Source organism: Homalodisca vitripennis, chromosome 1 (genome assembly GCF_021130785.1).
Source record: "Homalodisca vitripennis isolate AUS2020 chromosome 1, UT_GWSS_2.1, whole genome shotgun sequence".
Classification (NCBI taxonomy): domain Eukaryota; kingdom Metazoa; phylum Arthropoda; class Insecta; order Hemiptera; family Cicadellidae; genus Homalodisca; species Homalodisca vitripennis.
The window spans coordinates 85,942,043-85,966,817 of NC_060207.1; the positions used below are offsets into that span (position 1 = coordinate 85,942,043).

At 33.9% G+C, this 24,775-nt stretch overlaps 1 protein-coding gene across 1 annotated transcript; it reads right to left on the reverse strand.

The window, feature by feature from the left end:
* Positions 1-525: 525 nt before the first annotated feature.
* LOC124368545 lies at positions 526-22,464 on the reverse strand. The gene is made up of 3 exons (XM_046825818.1): positions 22,005-22,464; positions 1,484-1,817; positions 526-540 (listed from the first exon to the last, which is right to left on the reverse strand). The coding sequence occupies exons 1-3, from the start codon at positions 22,151-22,153 to the stop codon at positions 526-528; spliced, it is 498 nt and encodes a 165-aa protein (XP_046681774.1). The 5' UTR covers positions 22,154-22,464.
* Between the last annotated feature and the right edge of the window lie 2,311 nt (positions 22,465-24,775).

The window sequence follows — 24,775 nt, forward strand, 5'->3', positions numbered from 1 at the left end:
TAGTAGTTTAGTAAGACTAATGATCTGTTGTTTGAAAAACACAATTAAGGCTCTTACTGCAAGAGCCGAGACTAGTGCAATCGTTTAAATTAACAATTTATCTCAATTTATCATACAACGTAAATATGGCACATCAATTATTATTAAATACAAACTATAAATACATATATCACTTCCGTAAAAATATTAAATAATATTATGGATATACGAGATTTAAAGACTTATCTCGTATAAAGATTTATCTAAACAAAAATAAGGACCTGAACTGCAGAGGCTCCGCGGAATCAAATAATGTTTTCTCTTCTTACATTCATAAATATACTGAAAGTGTTCAGTAGTATCTGTACAAGAACCATCTTTATAATGTTTGTCCTATTTTGCCCTCTTTTCACTTTATTTGCGTTCATATTGCAGGAAGTGTTAAAGTTATTAAAAATTAACATTCTCTAGAAAAGAAATACACCACTACACATCTATTTTACGTAACTTATAAAGTATTCGTTGAATATTTCACGTGAGATGTGCTTAAGCATACGATGGCTATGACAGGTATACAACATAACCTCACTGTTTATCTCAGTGTCATATGAGTAGAGTTAAAATGCTTTCAAATTGTTTATATAAACATTTGCCCTCAAGTCACCATCTTCTAGCAAAAACCAAAAACTCAGCCTGATAAACTAAAACCAAAGTAGTAGTAGGAGTAGTTTGGTCCTTTAGTACCAAAGTGTTGGAAAATACAAGATTACTGGTTAAACACGCTTTTGAAAACACGAAAAACTGAAATGATAATTGTTTCTAGATCGAAATCCTCAAGGTTTATGTAGTTATTTAGTAACATTAACAAGTATTGTATTTTGAATAAAACAAAATTTAAATGATTTTAATGTAATGTGGAATTATTTCTCGTTTCGAATTGAAAGTCGGCCAACCATATTGTATCATAATAACATTTAAATACATGGTTATCGATTTGTTGCAAAGTTGTATTAGTTCTAATTAATATTAGCCGTATATATTTATTGATTAAAAGCTTGAATACGAAAGAGTACCCACAATAAAGAAGGTAAAAAATATAATTCCATTTATATCAATTGAAAAAGTTTAAATAAAATATCTATCCGCAGTGTGAAATTTTTTAATTTAATCGATTAATCGTAAAAACCTACTACTAAAATTGTTCAATGGTACAGCCAAGGCAAAGAAAAAATCTCGACATGTGGGTTTTTTCTTTTAATAAAATGGCGTATAACAGAGTTCATTTAGTATGTTAAAAACTGAGCGAGTATTGAAATCGCGTCTTTTTCTGCATACTCCTTGTTTTTCAGGTTAACAGTAAAAAAAGCAAATAATCACCGAAGAGAAAATAGTTGATGTTAAATAAATAATATATAATACTACAAGTAATACCTATTACTTAGTAATATTAGGTAAGACAGTAATACTAAGTTTTAAAACATGCAAATGTAAAGATTTCACTGACCCTGCTGAGGTAGCCGTCGCCGACCTCACCGGTGGCCCAAAGGACGGGGAGGTCGGAGGCGGCGGCGGCGAGGGCAGGCGTGAGGCCGGGACCGTCGGTAGCGAACACGAGTACCGCGACGACGGACCGGTTAGCCCACGCGGCACTGAGGTCGGCGAGGTAGGGGGCTGAGAAGGTTGTTGGCAGCGGGCTGTAGATGGGGGTGAGGGAGAAGCCCGCGGCGGTTAGGTCGGCGGACAGTGCGGTCAAGGTGCGGTTGACCGCCCGGGTCACTACCACATCGTAGTGGGCCGAGTAGGCGACAGCTAGGCGCAACTGGACCGGGGTCCCCGCCCTGAAACATAAAATATGTTATTAATACAACATTTTAAGTGGATGATTTTCGAGAAGAAATATGATCTCTGGAAATGATCGTTTAAGTGCCTTCTGTATAGTCAACGCCTTTTATTTCCAAGGCACGATCTGCCCCCCGATAGCCCGATACAGGAGACCATCAGAGTAGCAAATGCCTACATCAGCGAGCTCTGTGTTCGGAGTGAGGGAGTGGAGATGCTCGACATTAGCCGCATCGGGCGACAGTTATTCACCTCTCACGGCCAGCATCTTTGCGAGAGTGGGAAGCGACTACTGACGTGCCTCATGATTGCGCACCTGGCCACCATGGCACCAGACCTTCGCCGCCACAAACCTCCGCTTGTCGCTTGCATCTAGCCACTCACTGCCCACTGCTATGTCGAGAACCGAAGGAGGACCGGAACCCGATCTTCAGGAGACGCCAAAGCAGCCAAGGGTGTTGCATTTTGAATCATTCGCTGACGCCGTTTAAGAGCACAGGACCACCAGCAGCATGGCAATATATTAGAAAAACAAAATTTTTTAGGGGAACCCACTACTAGTCACCAAAACAAATTGACTGACCTCAAATCGAAATTTAAAAAAACAAATTCGAAAAACAAATTTTCAGATAGCTTGACATTTTTGCATCAAAATGCACAAATGGCTACAAACAAGAGAATGGAACTTTCCCTCTTGTGCGAAGAGCTTCTTCCCGACGTGCTAGTCATATCCGAACACGGATTTAACAGCAGCAACATTGAACACTTCAACATTCAAAATTACCAATTGGCTAACAAATGCTGTCGCACCTCAGCCAAAGGTGGGGGGTGTTGCGGTTTTTTGCTCGGAACAATCTTTCGTTTACCCCTGTTTCTGTCGAAAGCACAACTGACAAAGACTTAGAAGTCACAGGGGTAAACATTCACAGAAACAACAGCACAATCCAAGTAATTGGAGTATACAGGTCCCCAAACGGAGATGAAAAAACAATTCTTTTCCAAATTTGAAAAAACTTCTGACTGACATGACAAGGAGGGATCGAAAATTTATCGTCATGGGAGATTTTAACATTGATGTCCTAGATATCGATAGTCCCCTTGACGAAACATTTCGCTGACTTGTTGGGGTCCTTCGGTCTTGTCTGTTCAATAGACACACCAACAAGGATTACCGGCACTTCAGCGACTGCGATAGATAACATCATATCAAACTTGACTGACCTCCGGGTGTCTGTGATCAACACAAGCCATCTCAGACCACTATGGCCAAACAGGCCATTGTCAGTGGTCTCAAACCAGCACGGGACCCAATCATACAAACAACAATCAGAAACACAAAGCCCTCAAACATTGCTCTTCTAAACTCTTTTCTTTCGAGAGAGAGTTGGAACTGCCTAAATTTTAGAGATCCCGTTGAATTACAATTCAAAAACTTTGAAGACACTTTTATTTTCCATCTGAACGTGAGCTGTCCCCTAAAAAACAATCCATCAAAAGGCTACAATACAAAAATGTGAATGGATTACAAGAGGCATTTTGGTTTCAAGGGAGAGAAATTACGATTTTTACTCTGAAATCAACAAGCACTCGAGTGACGAGGCTATCAAAATTTTTTTTACAAATTACAAGCGGATTTATAAAAAGGGTGATCAGAGCTGCAAAAGCATATGACGTCACCAAAAAATTGCTCACGTCAAAACAATTTTTCAAAAAACGGCATGGGCTATCATTAAAAATAAAAGTCCACCAACTGAAAGACAAATTGAGCTTCAGATTGGAAACGATCAAGTCAGCGATGCAGCCAAAGTCGCGGACGCTTTCAATAATTTTTTTGCCTCGGTTGGTGTGACCAAGGATTCAGTCCAAAGCAGCATCAGCCACATTTCCACTTTGGTAAGGAGCCCAGCAGCTTCTATGGCTCTGGCTCCTACTACAGAAGAGGGAAATTGCCAGAGTGATAAGAGATCTTCCTTCAAAAAAATCAAACGATTTAAATCATGTTTTCAATGTGGCTTCTTAAGCAATGTGCACAGCACCTGTTCAGGCCGCTTGAACATTTGATAAATCTCTCTCTCCGCTCAGGAATTTTTCCATCCTCTCTGAAAAAAAGCCCAAAATCACCCCGATATTTCAAAAAAGGTGACCCCAAATTAGTTCAAAATTATCCGTCCCATCTCAATTTTTACCAGTTTTCAGTAAAGTTTTTGAAAAGATCTTCCTCAGTCGACTCTTGAATTTTTTGGAAAAACACAACTTACTATCATCAAACCAGTTCGGTTTCCGAAATGGGAAGTCGACAATAGACGCAGTCGTTGGGCTGGTCGAGATGATAGTAGAAGGGAATTGAAAGTCATAGAGACACACTTAGTGTGTTTCTTGACTTATCTAAAGCATTTGACTGCGTTGATCACAACACCCTAATTCACAGACTGGGAGTATTACGGGATACGAGGGAGTGCCACTCTTGTGGCTTGAATCGTATCTCAGTAATAGAAACACAATTCGTAAAAATTTCTGACGTACGGTCGGAGGGGGGGTGAGCTGGGTTGTGGTGTTCCTCTCAGGGCTCCATTCTCAGTCCGCTACTCTTTCCTATTGTATGTTCAACGATGCTGGCTCATCTTTGCACCAAGGACGAATAGTCCAGTATGCCGATGGACACGACTCTCTGTTTCAAAGAAAAATCAAACACACAACTTGAAATGACAACATTCACTGAGCTCAACAACTTAATTCAACATTTCAATGAGCTCAATCTTAAAACAAACCCGTCAAAATCGGTGGTGTTTGTTCAATTTCGTTTGCGGCCGACGTCTCTGATCAAAGTCCTATAGTGATGTTGGAGGAGACTGAGATCGAAGAAGTCTACTCGACTAAATTCCTTGGAATACACCTTGATCGAGGGTTGACATGGGATAGTCATGTAGACAACGTTTGTTCAAAAATTGTCCTCAGGCATTTATGTTTTGAGGCAGCTATCCAAATACTGCCCAACTCAGGTACTGATGACGGCGTACTATGGATTGATATACCCCCACCTGTCCATACGGAGTGGTCTTGTGGGGAGGCTGTGCAAATACACATTTCTCTAGAGTGTTTACACTCCAAAAAAAAAAAGCCGTTCGAACAATTGCAAAACTACAATGGAGAGAGTCGTGCAGACCAGCATTCAGAAAAACTGAAACTGTTGACATTACCCTGCCTCTACATTTCTAGAGACGTCTATGTTTTTCAAGTCAAAATGCAATCTCATCAGAGGTAGTGATATACACTCATATGAGACTAGAGGCAGGGACAACTACCGAACTGTGAGACACAGGACGGTAGTACATGAGCGCTTGCCTTCTCAGGCAGGAGCTCAGTTTGTCAACAAACTGCCAAATTTCATAAAAAGTGCCGCAATGCCTAAGGCATTTAAAACTCGTCTGAAAAGTGCATTTGCTCTCAGAAGCTTTTTTACAATACAGACGAGTTCATGGCACATGTTTGGGTGACCACATAATTGGCTGACTGGACGCTGGTGCTAGAGTGGGAAATTCGAATAAATGAGCAGTAGGATGGATGGAATTAATTGTATGTACGAAAAGTAACCTAGATGTAATGTATGAATCCAAAATTTTAGCTTATTTTCTTCTTTGACAATTGCTATAACATGTACATGTTCTAAAGCAATAAAATTATTATTATTATTATTATTATTATAGTTACATGTCTAACAGGGCACTGTGCAGACATACTTAGCAATACTTACTCCTGGCTGGAGTGTTTTATACTTTTGTTATAGAACGGAAATGTTTACAATCATTTAAACGTTATAATTGATTTTTAATATTTATTATAAAATTTCAGTTCAGTTACTTACTCAAATTGAAAATTATCACTATGACTTGCAATGAAAGATGTCATAAGCCGACGACTAACATAAACATGTAACAGTTCAATGATAACTAAAATAAATAACGGAATATCACTTTATGAAGGTAAATAAATAACAATATGGCCCTTTCAAACACCTTGTGCCACATTAATAAAAAAACTGTTATCTCAAAGCATAAGACTCACTATTTTATATTCAGCAAACAACATAATTACAACACATGTCACATACTGAGAATACACGAGCTTTGAAATTTACTTTGATAACCCATCCGACGGGGTCTTCGAACAGTTTTGGCAACGTAAAGTCTGTAAAGTGCTATTCAATTCAGATATATTGTTGCATGCCGTTGCACACAATTTGGCGAGCGGTCATGTCCTGAACGAAAATAAAGTAATTTACCTGCAGCGTGCCTAATTGAAACAATATAGAGGAAAGAAGCAATTAAAAGATGGATTGAAACTGTTTATTTTGTTAAAACATATCTAAATTGAGGGCAGATCGCTATCATACTCCAATATTATTTTTTTGCTTTCTGAGTTACACCTTTTTTGACAGCTACACCTATTAATGACCTCTATTTTTGATATAATAAAACCACCAGTGGGAATCCGCCACTTCAATGTAGGTACTTGTATTGGACCTTTTCTCCAGTTATATGAATCTTAGTTCTAAGAATGGACTGGCCAATCTTATCCTCAAGTCACCTAATTAGGAGGTTTCTGTGAAATTCGAAAGGGGAAAAGATTGAATAGGGATTACAGAGATTAAAGAAAGCCCCTTAATGAAAAAATATTGTTCTGTGGTTAAACTACGAATCAAGGGTATATATTGATTGGCTTCACTTTGATTCTGATTAGATCATGCACATTAGAAGAATGAGTACGCTGATGTCTGTTCCTCTGGTTGTTCACCCTTGCCATTGAGAGATTTAAAGAGATGCTAATGGCTGCTAAGGTGTCTGTAAAGACTGAAGTTTGTCTTTCCTTAGGTATATAAAAACTTTACGTGCATCAAATCCAATGAATGCTTTTTGATAGATCCTTAATGAACCTCTTTACTTAAAGAGGCCATTAGGCGGTTATCACACATTCATTGATCCTTTGTTTATTTCCCCCCATCTATAGAGGCCTATAATTGGAGTTTGTTGGGAACAATCCGTCATTGAAAATCCAGTCTAATAAGTCTAATACGAAACTGTTTATATCCCCAGTTGTTATTTGTAAGTCACTGCATATGTTAGTTACTGTATAGCATAGGAAAACAAATGGACAAAAACATATATCTCTTAATGTGTCAAGAAGTCTTCCATATAGTGATTAACAATTAAATAATAATAATACAATCATAATTAAAATTACAGCAATGATACAAGTAGGCCCTACTACGATTCTTAACTAATGGTTTTGGTAACCAGCAGTTTATGCAATGACAAGTACAATATTCATTCAACTGAATTCTATAAAATAGGGTTTCAAGATGAGTTGTTACAAGTTTTATTCTTCGTCTGTGACTAACTGAGGAATAAACATTTAATTATTTCAGAATCCTTTAATTAATTTCTGTTACAAACGTATTTCTTATGTGTTGTAAAGTTTCATAATGGTGGCCAAAAATGTTTAAAATACGTTTTAAAACCATTTAAAGTCATAGAAACTTTGTCATAGTTGGAACTGGTAAATGAACTAATCATAAAATCTCTTAATGTATAATAATTTAATATTTTACTTTATAACTGTAGTCGGGTTTGAATTATACCTGATTAATAATATTAAAGCTATTTAAAAACCAAAGTGATATCTAAATATATGTTGAAACTTAGTTAGCAATTAAACGTAGTTTTCTAATATTTTGCCGATTACTGCAAAATCTTTTATAAGGCAGTTACTGCCCATTAAGTTATGTCTTTATAGATAAACATTTTAATTTATAAATTAATGTTGCTTACTTTAATTTTCTTAACCAAGGAGGACATTCTGTTAAAGATCTTGTACCATTTAATTATATTTTGTTTTGTAATATTTAAGAGACGTTTTGGGCGAACGTGAATAAATATTTTCGTATCAATTTTAATTTATTGTTATCTGTTGTATGATTTTCTTGCAAGTCACACGGAAGTCAATGTCGTATTTTGCAAAATATTTTAAAATACATAACAGTTTTTTGAGTAAGGAGCATTAGTTCTTTGGTTAAAAATGATTATAAATCTGTAATTTAGTAGGCTATTAAATAAACCTTCATTATCTCGTGGAGAAATGTGTACCATGTTTCCCCCAAGGTCTGATATAACCTGGGAAATACACACATGCTCTGAAGATTTTCATTGTATTCTTGACAAAAGAAGACACGCCGAGTCCAGAAAAAAAAGGCCACCATTAATATTTTATTCACCCTTGAAGATTCGTTTAAAGATGAATGATAAGTTCTTACCTCAGATCATAGTTACAGAAGCTGTGAAGTGTCATCTATCCTGTATGAGAGAATTAGGTACAACTGTTTGTATTCATATTAAAACAGAGTTTAAGCTTCTGAAAAGAGTTTTAACCGATCAGAAATAATGCGTAGATACATAAATATTTTATTTAAAAATCAATATCTTGTTTAACACTCCAGAAACGAGAGTAAATTTAAATTGTATAAGCACACAACGTAGTTGTTCTTGAAATCGATAATTTTCCCTAAGAAAGAATCAATCATCAGCCACGCTAGTTTGGTGGGGCTCAAAATGGCAGAGTATAAAAATGTTTAAAATATGAAATTATAGATTTTTTTCAGATCACATTTTTCTTAGTTGCACACATTGAAAACCAACCACTTAGCATAAGTGGATCATATAAATACACTTAAAGTAGTGACTTTTATTGTCTTTATAAAGTTTCCTGACAGTGGTATAGAACTAGGACAAATATATATTTAATAATAAAGATTTTCCTTCCATCATCCCCTCGGATACCCTCTCATTTCACCCTTCGCCAAACTTAGTTCTTATGACAATCAATTTATTTCTCATAAATAATTTCCGTATTGATTTCGAGAAACCCATGTTGTGTGCTTATGCAATGCAACTTGGCTCTTGGATTGTATACATATTTGTAAATGACCTAAATATCAATTGTCAAAAATTGCAACAAAAACTTTATTCTATTCGAAAAATTCCTATCCTTTTACCTGATCAACTGTAAATAATTTAAACTCTTCTTAGTAAATGATTTTATAGGCATTGCAGGTAAAAATGTTTAGTAAAAAGTTTTAAATAAAATACTTTGTTGTAAAAGTAGTTGATATATGTAACTGTTACGTTAAGTATCAATACTTTAATCAGTGTTCGTGGATTTTGCGTCCGAAAATAAGTAACAACCATGATAAATACTCTTATTAATTATATTTTAGTAACTGGTTTTTGTTATTGACATCTTTTAAGCTCATATTTTTGTGAAGAACTGGTTTGTTTTACAATGTGACCTGTTTAACATTGACAACTAAATTCTAGAGGAGAGTTTTCACCATAAAAATAGAAATTTCGAATTTTCACAATTACATTGGTTCTACAAGTAAATGACCTCAAAACTAATTAATATCAGCTCAAAAATAGATATTTAGTGTTGTTGAAAGAAAATGTAAATATAAGCTTTTTATTTGAGCCTAATTTGTCACTTCCTTTTTCAATTCATTTTTTAGCGTGCGTTATACCACATACTTGTATGAAATACACAACCATTACAACAATACAATGAACATAATGGTATGGATTTAACGAAAATATAGATAAGACTGTTTTTATAATTCAAGTGTAGATAAATACAAGACTGTATTTGTGAAATGTTTGTCAAATTCATATTTATGTATATTCATCATACCTACATGTGAGTAAACCATCCAACTATTATCAAATTATATAACACTATCTTCACTACTATTTCCAACAAATGATAAATAAAGACAATATCTGTAGAAAAATTCTTTGTTCTTCTATAAGCTTTGGAAATAGTAATTTGACACCTGAACCCAAAACCTATATTTGAAGACTGTTTTACATTGATTACATGTATGTGATACAATATACTGTATATACTGTGTATTGCAATTCAGATGGTGGAAAGTAGCTGGTAAATTGGACTACCAAAAAAGGAACTATCAAAATAAAATGGTTTTTCTGAGTTGCCTCTATTGTGGGGGGGGGGGGGTAGGGGGAGGAGGCGTGCATTAGAAAGTAGCTACATCCAAAGGATTTAGTAAAAGTTAGATCAGATTGAGCTGACCTAGAAATATATCTAGCAGTGATGAGGGACAGGGAGAGGGTGGACACATATTGATCTCCTATGCTTAACGTTTCCCTGTGTAATCCATTGTAATTTGACCCTCCGTTAAGTTAAATGTCCAGAATAATCTCTCAACAAAGAGATGAGGGTTAGAAATAAAGTGTGTGTCCCGGGTGCCCAGGGCGGAAGCTCTGTACGGAAACATTCCATAGGGAGAAGGTAAACTGTAACCACTCCCCCCCCCTCGGTTGCCGCACCCCGGAGACCTCCTCTCAACACTGCCCGCGTCTGTCTATTGGGATAATTAAGTTTGAATCTCTGGGAGTTGTATTTGCAGGTTTAAAATACTCCACTGGAAACAGTAAGTATAGATTTCTATTGTAAACGGTAACCAAGTGCTCATCAGCCCTGCCATTTTTGGTAGCTCAAAATCCTTGATTCTACATATATAACTATCCTTACTTTATAAAATAAAATCATTTATAATTTAATAACAAGAAATATTTAGATAAAATATTAGGATACTTCGTGGAGTTTGTAGCAATTCACAGAAAGGTGTTTGAACCTTCAAGTTTCGTATTGTTATTGTGTGTTATAACTGATCTAATATCTTCTTCAAATTAAACGTAGAATTTTGGTCGTAAGAATTTTAACTTCCTTGTCATATATAAAAATGGTAAATGCAACGGAACATAAAATGAGCAGATCTCTATGAAATATACCTAAAATCTCAGCAATTAAAATGAATGATAAGAACAAAATAGTATTTGGCAAACCGACTCAATTATTAAATATAACATTTAAAGAACATGGTTTTTCAATGAATGGGTAAATAATGATTTTTTTGATGTCATATGATTCATTAATTCCGAAAACAAGAATATTAAATCAACTAAAAATCTTTCTTAAAATATTACGTAACTAGTTATAATTAAATATTTTATTAAATTTGAATTGAAATCTATTTACGAATATGGTATGCAGCTAGAATAGTAGCAATATCAATCATAACAAATTTTAAGAATCTAATATTCATGTAAATATTTATTTCCTCAAGATAGTACAATATTAAACATTAGGAGTTATTTTGGATTTCCGACAAAGATAGCATATGTAATAAATATAGATTACAGAATTGTACTAAGCGGTTCTCACGTATATAAACAAATACTTATCTCAAGTGATACGTTTTCCTTTTAAAAAATATAATAACGTTTCTGTTTCAGAAAAAAAATTTAAACCTAATGATAATAAAAATTTAATAATATACATATGTATAATGCCATTATGTTATAATGAATTGGATGTCAAGTGTCAACGTATAGGAGAATAATTATGTAATTCATAAGAATAATACATTATATTTATAGAAGATTTGTATGAATAGCCAGACCGTTGAAAATCATAAGGGATAACAAAGAAACAAAAATATCACTTGATAGCAAAGAATGGTAACGAAACTTGATAGTACAAATAATTTTCTCAACACGGTCACATAAATATTTGTTATGAAGGGTTCCCCTTATATTCGGCACACTACTTAACTTATCAAACTCATTTTCTGCTCAATATCTGTAAAGAATATTCTTAATTGAATACAAAACCTATAAAATAATGTCAACTGTTTTAACCTATTAAGACTGAGCCTCCTTTCTTATAGCGTTGGTGGTAATCCGGTACGTGTAACTAGAAAACATAAACTCTGTTCGTCCAAACGTTCATTAGTCTGGCTGAATGGTATTCCGAAGGTGTATTCAGATACATTATGTATACGTGTATTTTTCAGTATAAACATTTTCCCAACATCTTACTTGTATATCTCAATTTGAAAGAAATCTGTAAGGAGTTAGAATAGGTCTGAATAAGAGAACAATTAAAATAATTTCTGGGAGTTTCCATTGTTCAAACATATTGCTTAAGACAATTTTCTAATTTAGTTATAAATATTTTTACAGGCTCATAAAAACTAAATAAATGTCAATAAAATCTCATTTAAACTGAACTGAACTAACTAGCAAAATCCTTCTGGTATAGTTACTGGATATTCTAATTACTAACAATGTTTTAAGAATTCCTAAATGTAATATATATGAGCTGTGTAAATCTTATTAGTTTATCTCATTTATGTCCTCTAAATTGAAATACAACTACAGTTACATTAAAGTCTATTTAAGAGATTGTGTTTATTTTTCCTGAAATGCTAAATCACTACACTGAAGAGAGTCTTCTTATGGTAAAGACAAACATGCATAGCACAGCTTTCCAGGTATCGCGTATGAATAAGGTTCAGCCGAATTACACTATTTATTTTCACATAAGCTAGATGCTTCGATTGCACTTATCCAGTAAACATTCTTTCCAACTATAGTCCTAAAACATGATCCAATAATTACTATTTATTAAGTGTTGTTAAATTATAGAAGAAAACTTCCAATAGCAATAAATTGTATGTCGTAGAGCTTAGTGAGCTGAGTAAAAAGTACATTACACTAAGGATTGTAAAGTATTTAAACAGAAATTCTAATAAAGTTTAAGTGGTCGTGGTTAAAGGCCGGAAAGTTGTAGATAACAAGGCTAACTAAACTGATAAGAAACACCATTAAACAACTCAGATAAAAGTTGGTTCTTAAACTGAAATGATCCAGGAGCAGTCATTCTTTGATTGTGATTTTATTTAAAAAGCAGTTATGTAAGAATGTATTTACAGAAAGTTTTTACGGTAGGAGGGAGACAAATTGATAACAATTTGAAGGTAAGGTGTGTTTTTTTAGATTCGTACTAAGCCAAGCTATGATATAATCAAATGAGTCTTTTATGAGTCTACATCTTATAATCCGTAACTTATAAGGTATAATACAAACCAAACTTTAGAATTGAAATCCGAAATCAGCTTCAGTTAACAGGATTCACTAGGTTCCGTGAATAGTAATACTAGGTCTGGCGGTGGGACGTGGCTGTGATTATTTGCTACACAGATTTCAGCTTACAATATTTTTTAATTATAGGGTACTTCTACATGAAATTATCTGTCGTAATTTGCCATAGTGCAGGCCGTATTGAGGAAAGAAAAATACTGCAAATGCTAAGATTTTTAATAAGTAACTTAAAATAAACTCATTTTTGTGTAAAAATTACTCTCAATTAGGGAAAGTAGTTGTTTATGCATATTATTGCTGTTGCGTAGTTAGGCGACTATTGCAAAGTCAATAACTCTGTCAAAGTTTAAAAATTTATGATGAATGTGCTTTTATTTAACTTAAATACTTTCCACGTAGTTCTTTATTATATTTATTACTTCTAAAAAATAAAGAGGTTACAATCACAAACAAGTTAGGTTCCAGCCCTAGGTTCTGTTGTCTAGTTCATTTGTTAATAGAAGAGAATTACGAAAATAAATTATAAGAAAGCATCAGAAATGTAGATTTAGTGCCTATGACTAATAGAAGCTGGAGAAAAAAATACTGTGTGAAATTGTTTAAAGAAATAATTGAAAGCAGACAAATGATTTCTATAAAATCCTACGATAATTATAATAGTTACACGTTCCGAGACAATGACAACGTTATTAATATCATTGAAGGTAAGGTTCGAGGAGCTAGATAATCAAACAGGCCTAAGATATTATCATATTATATATACATATAATGGTACAAATAAAATGTAGATCGTATGGAGAAATGAATGATTAACCTTGGCCAAATAATTAGGGGCCACATCGAAAAGGCTCAGACTAGACATCTTGGAATTAACTATGAGTCCTTTGTCCTTCTCTACTAAAAGAAAGAATAAATAGGCTAAACAACTGTTGAAATAAGCATGTTCTTTGTATGATTACATGTAGCGAGGTGTATATATAGTCTATGAACGTTTCCGTGTTATATACTATCTATAAATATAATTTTTCATCAAAACTTGTGATTTTTAGTTGTATTTGTATCAGTTGATATTTGCACTGAAAATATGTTAAAATATTCGTAAAATTATGTACTTCACTGCAAAAACACCAGCACCTTTATCGATACGTAAGTCATATAACAATGATAAATAATATTTTTATTTTATTGATTTAATGCCCTATAAAGTTTATCCATGCGAAACCAAAATTGTAGAATGGCATCAATGCTGTAAAAATGCATTAACTTAAAACCAATACAAAAGCGAGTACAATAAATATTACAGTAGACCATTAATAGAAAAATAGATGGCCACATGAAGTGCTGATTTTCAACATGATGAGCCCGTCTAAGGAGATCATGTGATAATGGATGTTTAAATATATATGAAATGTGTCTTGAGTCATGATACGACAGAGAGCCTATTGTACAGCTTAGGAGCCGAGTAATAAGCTCTGTCGCTTCATTGTTAGTGAGTGAACGAGATATTGCAGACTGCCACGTCTCGGATTCTATAAATTATTGTATTGATGTTTTTAATTATAGCCAGGGAATTCAAATTTGTATAACTGACAACTGAAGTTGGAGGTTTTGAAAAAATATTTTTAATTTTTTCATAGTAAGATATACACCCAAAAATGTGTTTGAATTTTAATAATAAAAAATATATATACATTTACATTTTAAAATAAAAAGTATATATATAATTAAATATATGTTTGATTTTAAAAATTTTAAATTTTTTTGTATTGTTTTAAAAAACTATATTTTGTATAATTTAAAAATATTAGAGCACTCAAAATGTCCAAATGCTGAAAATGTAAATAGATGTTGAAAACAGATATCAAACTGTAAAAATATAAGTGGAAGCAAAATTTAACTAAGCTGAATCATATTATTTTGTAAAAACCTTCCTAAGGAATCTACAAAATGTAATGCTTTCTAGATAAAGTATCAGTAACTTGTCCAGGATTTAAGTTAGGAAGTGAACACATACACGCAATTACATATTTTATGGTTAGTGTAAGAAGAGGGGAGAGTATATTGGTCTCTTTTTTAAAATAATACGTGTTGAAGAATACGATAATTTCAGAAAATATGGATTTAACTTTGAGAAAACAATTAATCTCAAAGTAAAATTGAGAAAAGTAAAATTAATCTGACCGAAAAAATCATTCCAGCGTTGTATGATATGTTAATAATACTATTTAATAATACGGCTGCATGTATGGGACTTTCTTCTTCCATACGACAATACATATAACGCAAACTGAGTATAATATACTTTAATTAATGTAATATGAAAGGCGTTTTTTTCCTGATAGCCTCTACTAATCAGTTAATAAAACAAGCTGCAATAAAACACATTTGCAATGAATAGTAACTGAACAGGCTATGAATACCGACAGATTTAAACTAACGTTTTAAATTGTTTGAGTTATTTTTATAGTTTTCATGTTAGTTATATTATAATAAATTCAATGGGTTTTGAGTGAATAATTATAGATTACTACTCGTACATTGATGTCAAGTTTACGATGCGACGTCACACTTGGATCCATCTACCGCCCTCCCTTGTACCTACCGGATTAGGACTAGGGTTGACTTGAGGTACCCAATGCTAATTTACTAGTGTAAGCTAATATTTGAGTTTTTATTTGAGTTTTTCAAACTATAGACATATTAGTTAATTTTTCAAGTAATAAAAGCACAGCCTTCCCAAAGATTGTACTTCGAATTTTTTTAAATTTTGAAAGAGAATTGCCGTCGCATATTATTTCCTACAACACACTTCTATAATTTTAACAAATACTTGACACAGTCATTCGTCTCATAGTAATTCCTTTATGACATCTTCGTTGCTTAAAACCATGTCTTACAAACCCACAATTGGAATAAAACGCAGGCATTGTTCTCCAGTGACACCTAAAGGTGACCCTTTCTCTTGTCCGCAGAGCTATCAGTGTCTACTGGTGAAGAAAATGTGTCACTTAGATAATTAATTATGGAGTCTGTAATGGATGCCGTTATGCCGGTCTAACAGACGGAAGTGATAAATTGGCACAGCCAGACAAGCACGAAACGCCCTACAAGAGTTATGGTGAGAGTGTAATTATTTCTTTTCATCACTTTTGAACTCATCTCCATCAATCTTTTTGTCGGAATATAACTTCAATTATAAGTTCCAGAGATGAGTTGAAGCGCTTCCTTTAATCACTCTTTTGACAACAGATCACGAGTATAGTTCACTGATGCGTAGGGTAAAAGGTTCGTGCTGTTTATAAAGCTGTATTATTTTATTATTTACTAAGTAAAATTTTATTTTAATCCACCATTCTACTAAAAACGTTAAGTATTGTAACCCACACAAAAATAGTGAAATGGCATTTGAGTAGTTGACATATCGCAGCCGACCAACAGCTGTTCCCGTTATGATGTCACATATTGTGAGCTTGATTTATATATTATCTGTTAAACGTACCAATAAAATAAAATGTACGTATAATATACAGTTTGTTGACTGTAAATGATGTATATGTTAAAAGGGGATCGGTTTTTTCCAAAACTGGCAATAGGGTTAGGCGTGGTGTGTAAAGGGGATATGCAGACCAGCCACAATTTGCCTATTTTCTAGCGTGCTGTTTTAGAATACCGTCTATATCATCAATGATTTTGCTGATATTTAGTGAATTTAATTTCTCTTGGTGCTGTGAAGTTGTCTTTATAAATCTAAAAATACCCACTAATTATTACGTGTAAACCACGTAAGGTGACATTTTGTGCAAACATTGATGACTTTTAGTTCAGAAAATTGATTGGAAAACTATTGGAGAGGGCATACACGGTAGGCAATGACGCTTTTCTCTGCACTTCTGAGGTTACAAGATTGTTTGGATACAGTGTCATGAGTGAGGCATGTAGTCCAGTTGGTTACTGAAAAATTCCAGCCGATACTAATAAGACCTGAGTAATGGAACCAAGGTTGAAGTGATAAACCTTACTGAGCAAAAACGATAAAATAACATGCATATTTGCGCTGTCTAACACGAATTGGTGTGATAGTTTCAGGGTTCCAATGTTGACCCATCAATAATTTGGCTACCGTTATAAGTGAGTGAAGAACAACATACGATTAACTCATATAAGATCTACAGGAAAACTATTATTATTTAGAATTCTTTACTAATTCATATTTACAAAAAAGCTTTAAATTAGAGTTTTCTTATCAACTTTGCCATGAGATTTTGAAGCAATAAAATATTTCTGAAAGTAAATGTAACGGTTAATAATTAAAAATGATTTCAATTTTGTAACGGACATATCATAAGCATTAATTTAATCAACGGTCAACTCCCCCAAAAAAGTATTGCTAAAGCAAAAGAAGTGTAATATTAGAAAATGAATACCTATTAATAATTGTATATGGCTTCAAAATAAATTTTATTTTAAATATATAATAGTTTCAACATAAATATATAAATGTAAACTTTCAAAATTAATGAAGGTATATTTGCCCTTTCACTTAACTATAACTTTGACTATTTTAACCAAACCACACGTACGAGTATGTAGTAGAAAAAAGTTTATTTATAAATAATTGAATGTACGGGATATATGGATGGTGTAATGTTAACAAACCTTCCCGCCAGTTTGGAGATCCTAGTATTGTTTACTTTTCAAATATATCTTACTCTCAATATATATACATGTACACACACACACACACACACACACACACACACACACACACACACACACACACACACACACACACACACACACACACACACACACACACACACACACACACACACACACACACACACACACACACACACACACACACACACACACACACACACACACACACACACACACACACACACACACACACACACACACACACACACACACACACACACACACACACACACACACACACACACACACACACACACACACACACACACACACACACACACACACACACACACACAGATATATACACATATTACACGTTACAAGATAGGGGTTAAAAAAAAATGTTTAAGTTACCCCCTCTAACCCCTTTTTTTAAAGTGGAAAAATAGTTTAACCCTCCAAAAAGTCCAAAAAAGTATTTACATAGGTATGATGAAGTTGTACATAGATATCTCAATCAGTTTTGAATATACCCAGGTGTATCAGGACTTAAATGACATCCAGTCTATATATAAAGAAATTTCCTGACTGACCGATTCAGAAACACCCAGCTAAAAACCTTTAAAGATAGAGACATAAAATTTGTTGTGCTCTAGTGGCGCACTAGGGAATGATTTTTCTCTTAGGCTTCAGGGCTCCGCCCCCTGGCCTCTATAATTGCGAAAATTCCTATAAGAAGTGCATTGCAGCAAAAACACGCTATTTACTAAAATTTGCTGTTAAAAAGTAATCAGCAGAAAAATTATAATGTTTTTAATACAATACATATTTTTGTACAATAATATTTTAAAATAATTTAGTGCTATTTTAAATTTCTTTACATTAATATTATGAAACCATAGAGTAAGTCTTAATGTAAACAGCACTTTATATGTCAACCTTCTTTTGTAATCATTGTTGATTATCCAGATAATACAATAGGAAGTTTTTGTAAAAACACACTTTCAAATGAAAATTTGAGTGAATATTAAAAATGCAGTGCTTCATCAATAGTGTAATGTAGACATAATAGAAAAAAGTACTGTCTCTACTTTGCTAGAGACTATTAAAAACCTACCTTAGTTATTTTTCTTACTTTTACATAAGTAGGGTTTTCAGAGCTCCGTATGTACTCATATATATTTTCTTGATCGGAAAACAAGGTAAACGCAACTATGGCACCAGAAACACCTTAGACCAATACCATAAGTATACGGTTTAGACCGATGTAGGCTTTTCAGACGTACGTATTCGTATATTCTTGATCGTCAGAAATAAAATTAATTCGAACCAGAAGTGTTCATACATGCTTAAACCTAAAATAAAAACATACAGAATGTTGCATAATATCTGAATTTATTATCCATGAACAATATCGAATAGTATGCACCTAAAATTTGTCTACTCAAATTACATAGAGCTCCAACTTTTATTACATCCTAGGGTGTAAACCTAAAAGCTAAGAACTTTGAATTTAGAATTACTCAGCACCGGGCTTTAAATAATTCAACTTTTAATGTATTTTTTAGAGTTATTCAATAAAACTCATAAAATATTAAAGAGAAATTAGAGTTGTTTCACTAGTAGATGTACTTATAAAAACTGTTTCACTTTCTGACTTCAGAGTTCCAGAAACTACATGAGGTTGGTATATAGGAAGATATTTTAGTGATTCAATGTTTACTGAAATATATATATATATATATATATATATATATATATATATAATTTCAATAAACATTGAATCACAAAAAGTACTTGCTCCGCCGGGAGTCGAACCCGGATCTCTCACTTGCCGGGTGAATGTGCTACCATTACACCACAGAGCGCTCACTTTTTCCGATTCAATTATTTTGTATCTGGCCGTATCTGTCACATATGCGTTTAAATAAGTAAACTAACATATGATCGGAAGACCAAACACCTGTCAAACGACTTTTATTTACGTTAAATTGTATAAATGGCAATAGCCTTATTTAATTTCAATAAACATTGAATCACAAAAAGTACTTGCTCCGCCGGGAGTCGAACCCGGATATCTCACTTGCCGGGTGAATGTGCTACCATTACACCACAGAGCGCTCACTTTTTCCGATTCAATTATTTTGTATCTGGCCGTATCTGTCACATATGCGTTTAAATAAGCAAAATAACATATGATCGGAAGACTAAACACCTGTCAAAACGACTTTTATTTACGTTAAATTGTATAAATGGCAATAGCCTTATTTAATTTCAATAAACATTGAATCACAAAAAGTACTTGCTCCGCCGGGAGTCGAACCCGGATCTCTCACTTGCCGGGTGAATGTGCTACCATTACACCACAGAGCGCTCACTTTTTCCGATTCAATTATTTTGTATCTGGCCGTATCTGTCACATATGCGTTTAAATAAGCAAACTAACATATGATAATAAGAAAATTACAACTGTGTCATTTAAATTTAACATATGTTTAAAAGGTCCACATGTGTATATCTAATTGTTTATTATTTATTTATTTATTTAGAGGTTAATGTACACTGAAGATGGTTAAAAACCGAAACACGTGTATGTAATAAAAAGTTTTAATTTAAAGGGTTTTAGTTATTTTCATTACATTATATATAGAAATATTTACCAATACGATACTAGAGGCAGAGAAAACTTCAAGAACAGCACAGAATGACCACTTTTAAAAACTGACGATAAAAAGATATGGTGATCGATCAACTCCCTGAAGAAAACGGACAAATAAATCACACAACAAATCAAAATCTGGACTACGACACACCGGCGCGTGTCAAAGGTGGTTTGGTGGTGGACTGTGCTGTGGAATTTGTGAGGGGCTTCTCAAAGGTGAATATCGTCTATAACGAGACGTTAATACACCAAATACCTTTCTGGTGTTTTCATATATTAAATGAGTTACGTGACTACCTGTTTAAAGATTGTACTCAAGAGATTATATTAAGTCAACTAAACTATTTCATTCAAGAAATTAAGCATAAGTTTGTCATTTTCAATTAAATTATTATTAACTGTCAGAATGGTATAGGAATATATTATTATTATTACCAAGTATTAACAAATCCATTAGAGGAAACACCCTCTCGGAATTTTAAAGAAGCCACACAATGCCAATTTTGAAAGCGTATGATCGAGGGAAAGCCATTTATTTGACTATCACAAACAATCAGTGAGCCGCATTAAAAAGCGGTTTGTCTCCTACAAATCCCGACCAACATTCAATCACAGTTGCCTCAATTGAACACGCAGTTGATATTGTGTATACACAAACATTCATTCGGATAGCCAACACGCTATTTCGTACCAATTGCGAGTGTTAACTACAGGATCCGATTACTCTCGCCTAATCCCCAGTTAACTGGGTCAATCTGTAATGGAAAATGTACAAACGCGAGCTTAGCGGAAATACCGAGCTTTACTGCTATTTGCAGTATAGAGTACTTACTAATATAATTTATATTGATTGGGAAACTATTCCGATACTACAGAGGGGAATGTCATTTAGTCTCTTAGAGGGAGAGAAAGAGAGATGTATGAGAGCTCGAGGTGGAGCCGAGGATGCTGAAAAATTCTATCCTTAATGTTCACGAATTTGCCCCTTTTATACGTTAAATAGACTATGAAGATTTATAGCTTTGTAAGTAGTGAATAGTGTATGACAGCGACATGATTGTTAATGGACATTGTATTGAAGTGAACTAATTGAAAAGTGAAGAATATTAGATAGGGAAGACTTCATAATACAGTATATAGTTTCAAAATATTTTGTTGATCACTACTCACTGTACAGTTGCTGCTTACGTAACTACATAATACCGCAATAATTATAATAAGAACCAGCTATTTTTAAATATTTTTTTAAATTTTATTCCATAGTAAATCTAGCTACTTTGCTTAACCAGAAAATAAAATAAATCTTTGCAGCGTATTTAGAGTGATAGTAGTTTGAATAAAAAAGCAAATCACAGTAAAAAGTGTTAAAATAACTAAATTAATGAATGTTATTAATTCTCCGAGGAAGTTTTTATATGTTGGGTAGAAATGAAAATTTAGAAGATCTCAGTTTTACAGTAATAAAACACTGGAACTCATACTTATTTTATGTATTAGTTTCGGAGACCGACCAAACTGATTAACTCCAATAGTTTAACTATGCACATGACTCTTGGGTGACGTTCGTTTTTTAGAAATACAATAATTTTTAAACTAGTTATTTCTTAAAATACACATATCTAGTGATGACTTATCAAGACGTGTTACTATTACGTTTGTACATTCCACTAAGGATAAAATATCGATTTGTGGCTATTTTCCATTGGATTCTGCTTAATGTCGTATCCATTTAAAAATCTTGACCAAACGAACCACATTATGTGCCAAACTTGGATACAATCTGAGCTAGCCTCCTTTGAGACACCTACCGTAAAACATATCTTAGTCTATACGGTATATAGAGGTATACTCACGCATGCTGAGGGGTTCTGTTGCGGGTGGTGGGGGGTGGCGAGAGGGGGAGGCGGACGGATACCGGCTGTTTGGTACGTACTGCGCACAACAACAACCACGGTAGGACACAACTGACGATCGCGAACGAGAACGGGTGAGAGAAGGCCATCGTGGTCACTCAACCGAACTCGAACTCCAGACCTCCCATCGCGAGGCTCCTGTCACAACCCGGTCATCATACGCTGTATTTCTTGAGCGTGTAGACGCGCAGTAAGTGGATGGGGAAGTTCTTGCGCCGAATCACTTTTTTGTTCCAGATGTAGATGACCATCGTGGGCGGAGCTGTCTGGCTCAGTCAGTCAATCTGGAACATACATAGATTTGTAAACGGTGCGTCGTGGCTGTGTAAATTGGTCGAGAATTTATTCATCATAATAACTTTTGTTTAAAAATCAAACACTGATAACCATCGTAGGCACTGTTGAGAATCTAGAACATTATGTGTGTTTGTCAATGTGGTGTCGCAAGCATGAAAATGGGTGTGGAGTTTCTTGAGTAGATCACATTGAGCTTCAATCACAGATAACCTTAGTTGGCAGAGTTGTCAATCTGAAACACTTCATGCATTTTTCATCGGTAAAGATTTGAGAATGTAGATATAATATATAACATATATATATATATAGACAAGAATATTTCTGTGGTAAACATAGTTTTTCTCAGATGAAGTTGAACTAATCATTCCATCTGTAAACAATGGTTGTCTACGGAAAGATTCAAATGTCAACATTTGTTTTTACTGTATGTGGAACTGCACTGTCTTTAGTTTCTTTTTGTAATTTAGTACCATGATATTTGGGTTTAATTACACCTTGCTCTGGCAACTCCACATATTTAAAACTGATTACACTTCAATGTAACTGATTAAACATTTACAAGGTATTACTTCTACTTCTAGTGGTTAGATAATAAGCTATAACTTGGCCTTGCTAATTTGGCGTTCTAAATAGACTTTTTATATTGGTATTTAAATTTTTCAAAGGAGTAATCAACTCTAATTCGACTGAGTGAATACGTTCATACGTATTTCAACTTCAAAAGTATATGATTACACAAAAAGAAGATTTTTGACGTACATATTCTGTCATACATGACTCTTTAGCGTGTACAGTTTCTTTTAAGATTCTCTACGAAACAGCGCCATTGGGTGGCACGAGTATTGACTAATTGGACGTTTTGTCTTACTACAGAGACAATACAGTACACTCCAAATACCCCTGAATATTCAATGACGGATTCACCTCACGAATGTTGGCCAAGTCGGAGAACTAATTACAAGTTTGTCTTGCGTAACAAAGGTTTGTGTACCGAGCTCTTGAATGAACAACAATTTCCAAACATACGAATATTATAATATTTACTCCAACTGCCTAAGCAACAAATTAAGTGTGTTATTTTATGATAATACGAAAAAAATAATCTCCATGAAACTTTACTAAAGATCAACATAGAATCAGTGTCCTACCAGCAATGTAATGGTTACCAAGAATCAGCTATATTCTTGACTAATTACTAAAAGCACCACAGTTAGTCTACTAAAACAATATTTCACTTCTACTTTTGGGTTATGACGTTATAATGCAAACACTATATTGGACAGCAGCCAGTTACAACAAAAATAAACAAAAGCGTGATTTAAAATAAACTAGAATCAATTCTGAAAGTTTCTTGTACTTTTGTATTATCCGGAAGTCACTATTTTTAAAAGTGTTTATTATTGCATTATTGAAAAGATCTGACTTTGTTTGACTTACTTCGAAAGTTACATATCATTATGACAGCCAGTTATTGTGTTCTGCCTACTGAAAGGAAGCAATGTCGGCGAGAAGTAGGTTACGCTATCTACTATTTGTTACTAAGTTTCGGCCTTTGGGTGGTCCCGTACATCCCTCGATATAATACCGAATTTCAAGCTTAAATCATCTTTAAATTTAGTACTACTTCCAACACATTTATTATAACCTCATCTAATCCTACTAATAACATGCAATGACAAAAAGTAAATGGAGACAGAGACGCCTAGTTCTCACCGACATCGCTTTCTTTCGGGAGGCAGAAAACAAGAACCAAACGTATAATGACATTAACTTTTCACAGTACATGAAATGAAGTCTGATCTTTCTAATAATGTAGTTTTTTAGGTCTCCGGTAAGTAAAACGGATAAAAATAGTGCCAAGTTTCTTGGACTGAAAGCGAAAATTGAGGTTTTGCTTAATATTGGTATGCACAGCGACATTAACGAAACTCTTGGGAACAGTATGAAATTCTGCCCCTAGTTTTTGTTAATAATATTGTTCTTTAAATAAAAATCATAAAAATGGAAAATAAACATATTCTTGTAACTCGTTTATCATATCATGAATAAGCTAAACCTACAAAATACCAATAAATTTCAAAATTGAAGGTTTTTGCATTGTTTTTTTTTTAATGGTACAGACTATTTATTATAGATTTTATCACCATAATGACCTATTACACGGACCGTAGTGACAGGGATCCGACGCCATCCGAAAATCTATCACTTTGATGCCTTACTTCATCTGGTTTTAGGTGTACTACTAGTATTTCACTGCTTGGTTAGGGGCGATGTTTCCTTTGATGATTGCAAAGTGCATTTTTTGTTCTTATGACTTAAAATGACACATTTATACCAAATACAGTATTTGAGCTTCGAGTTACAAATTAAAAGTTTACTCAGAATATGAGGTAATTTTGTTTTGGACAACTCTT

Excerpts from the sequence above, each read along its gene's own strand:
- LOC124368545 (XM_046825818.1), bottom strand. The coding sequence starts at position 22,153 with ATGGCCTTCTCTCACCCGTTCTCGTTCGCGATCGTCAGTTGTGTCCTA. Across the intron at positions 1,818-22,004 it reads AACAGAACCCCTCAGCATGC|GGCGGGGACCCCGGTCCAGT; the intron begins GTGAGTATACCT and ends TTTATGTTTCAG.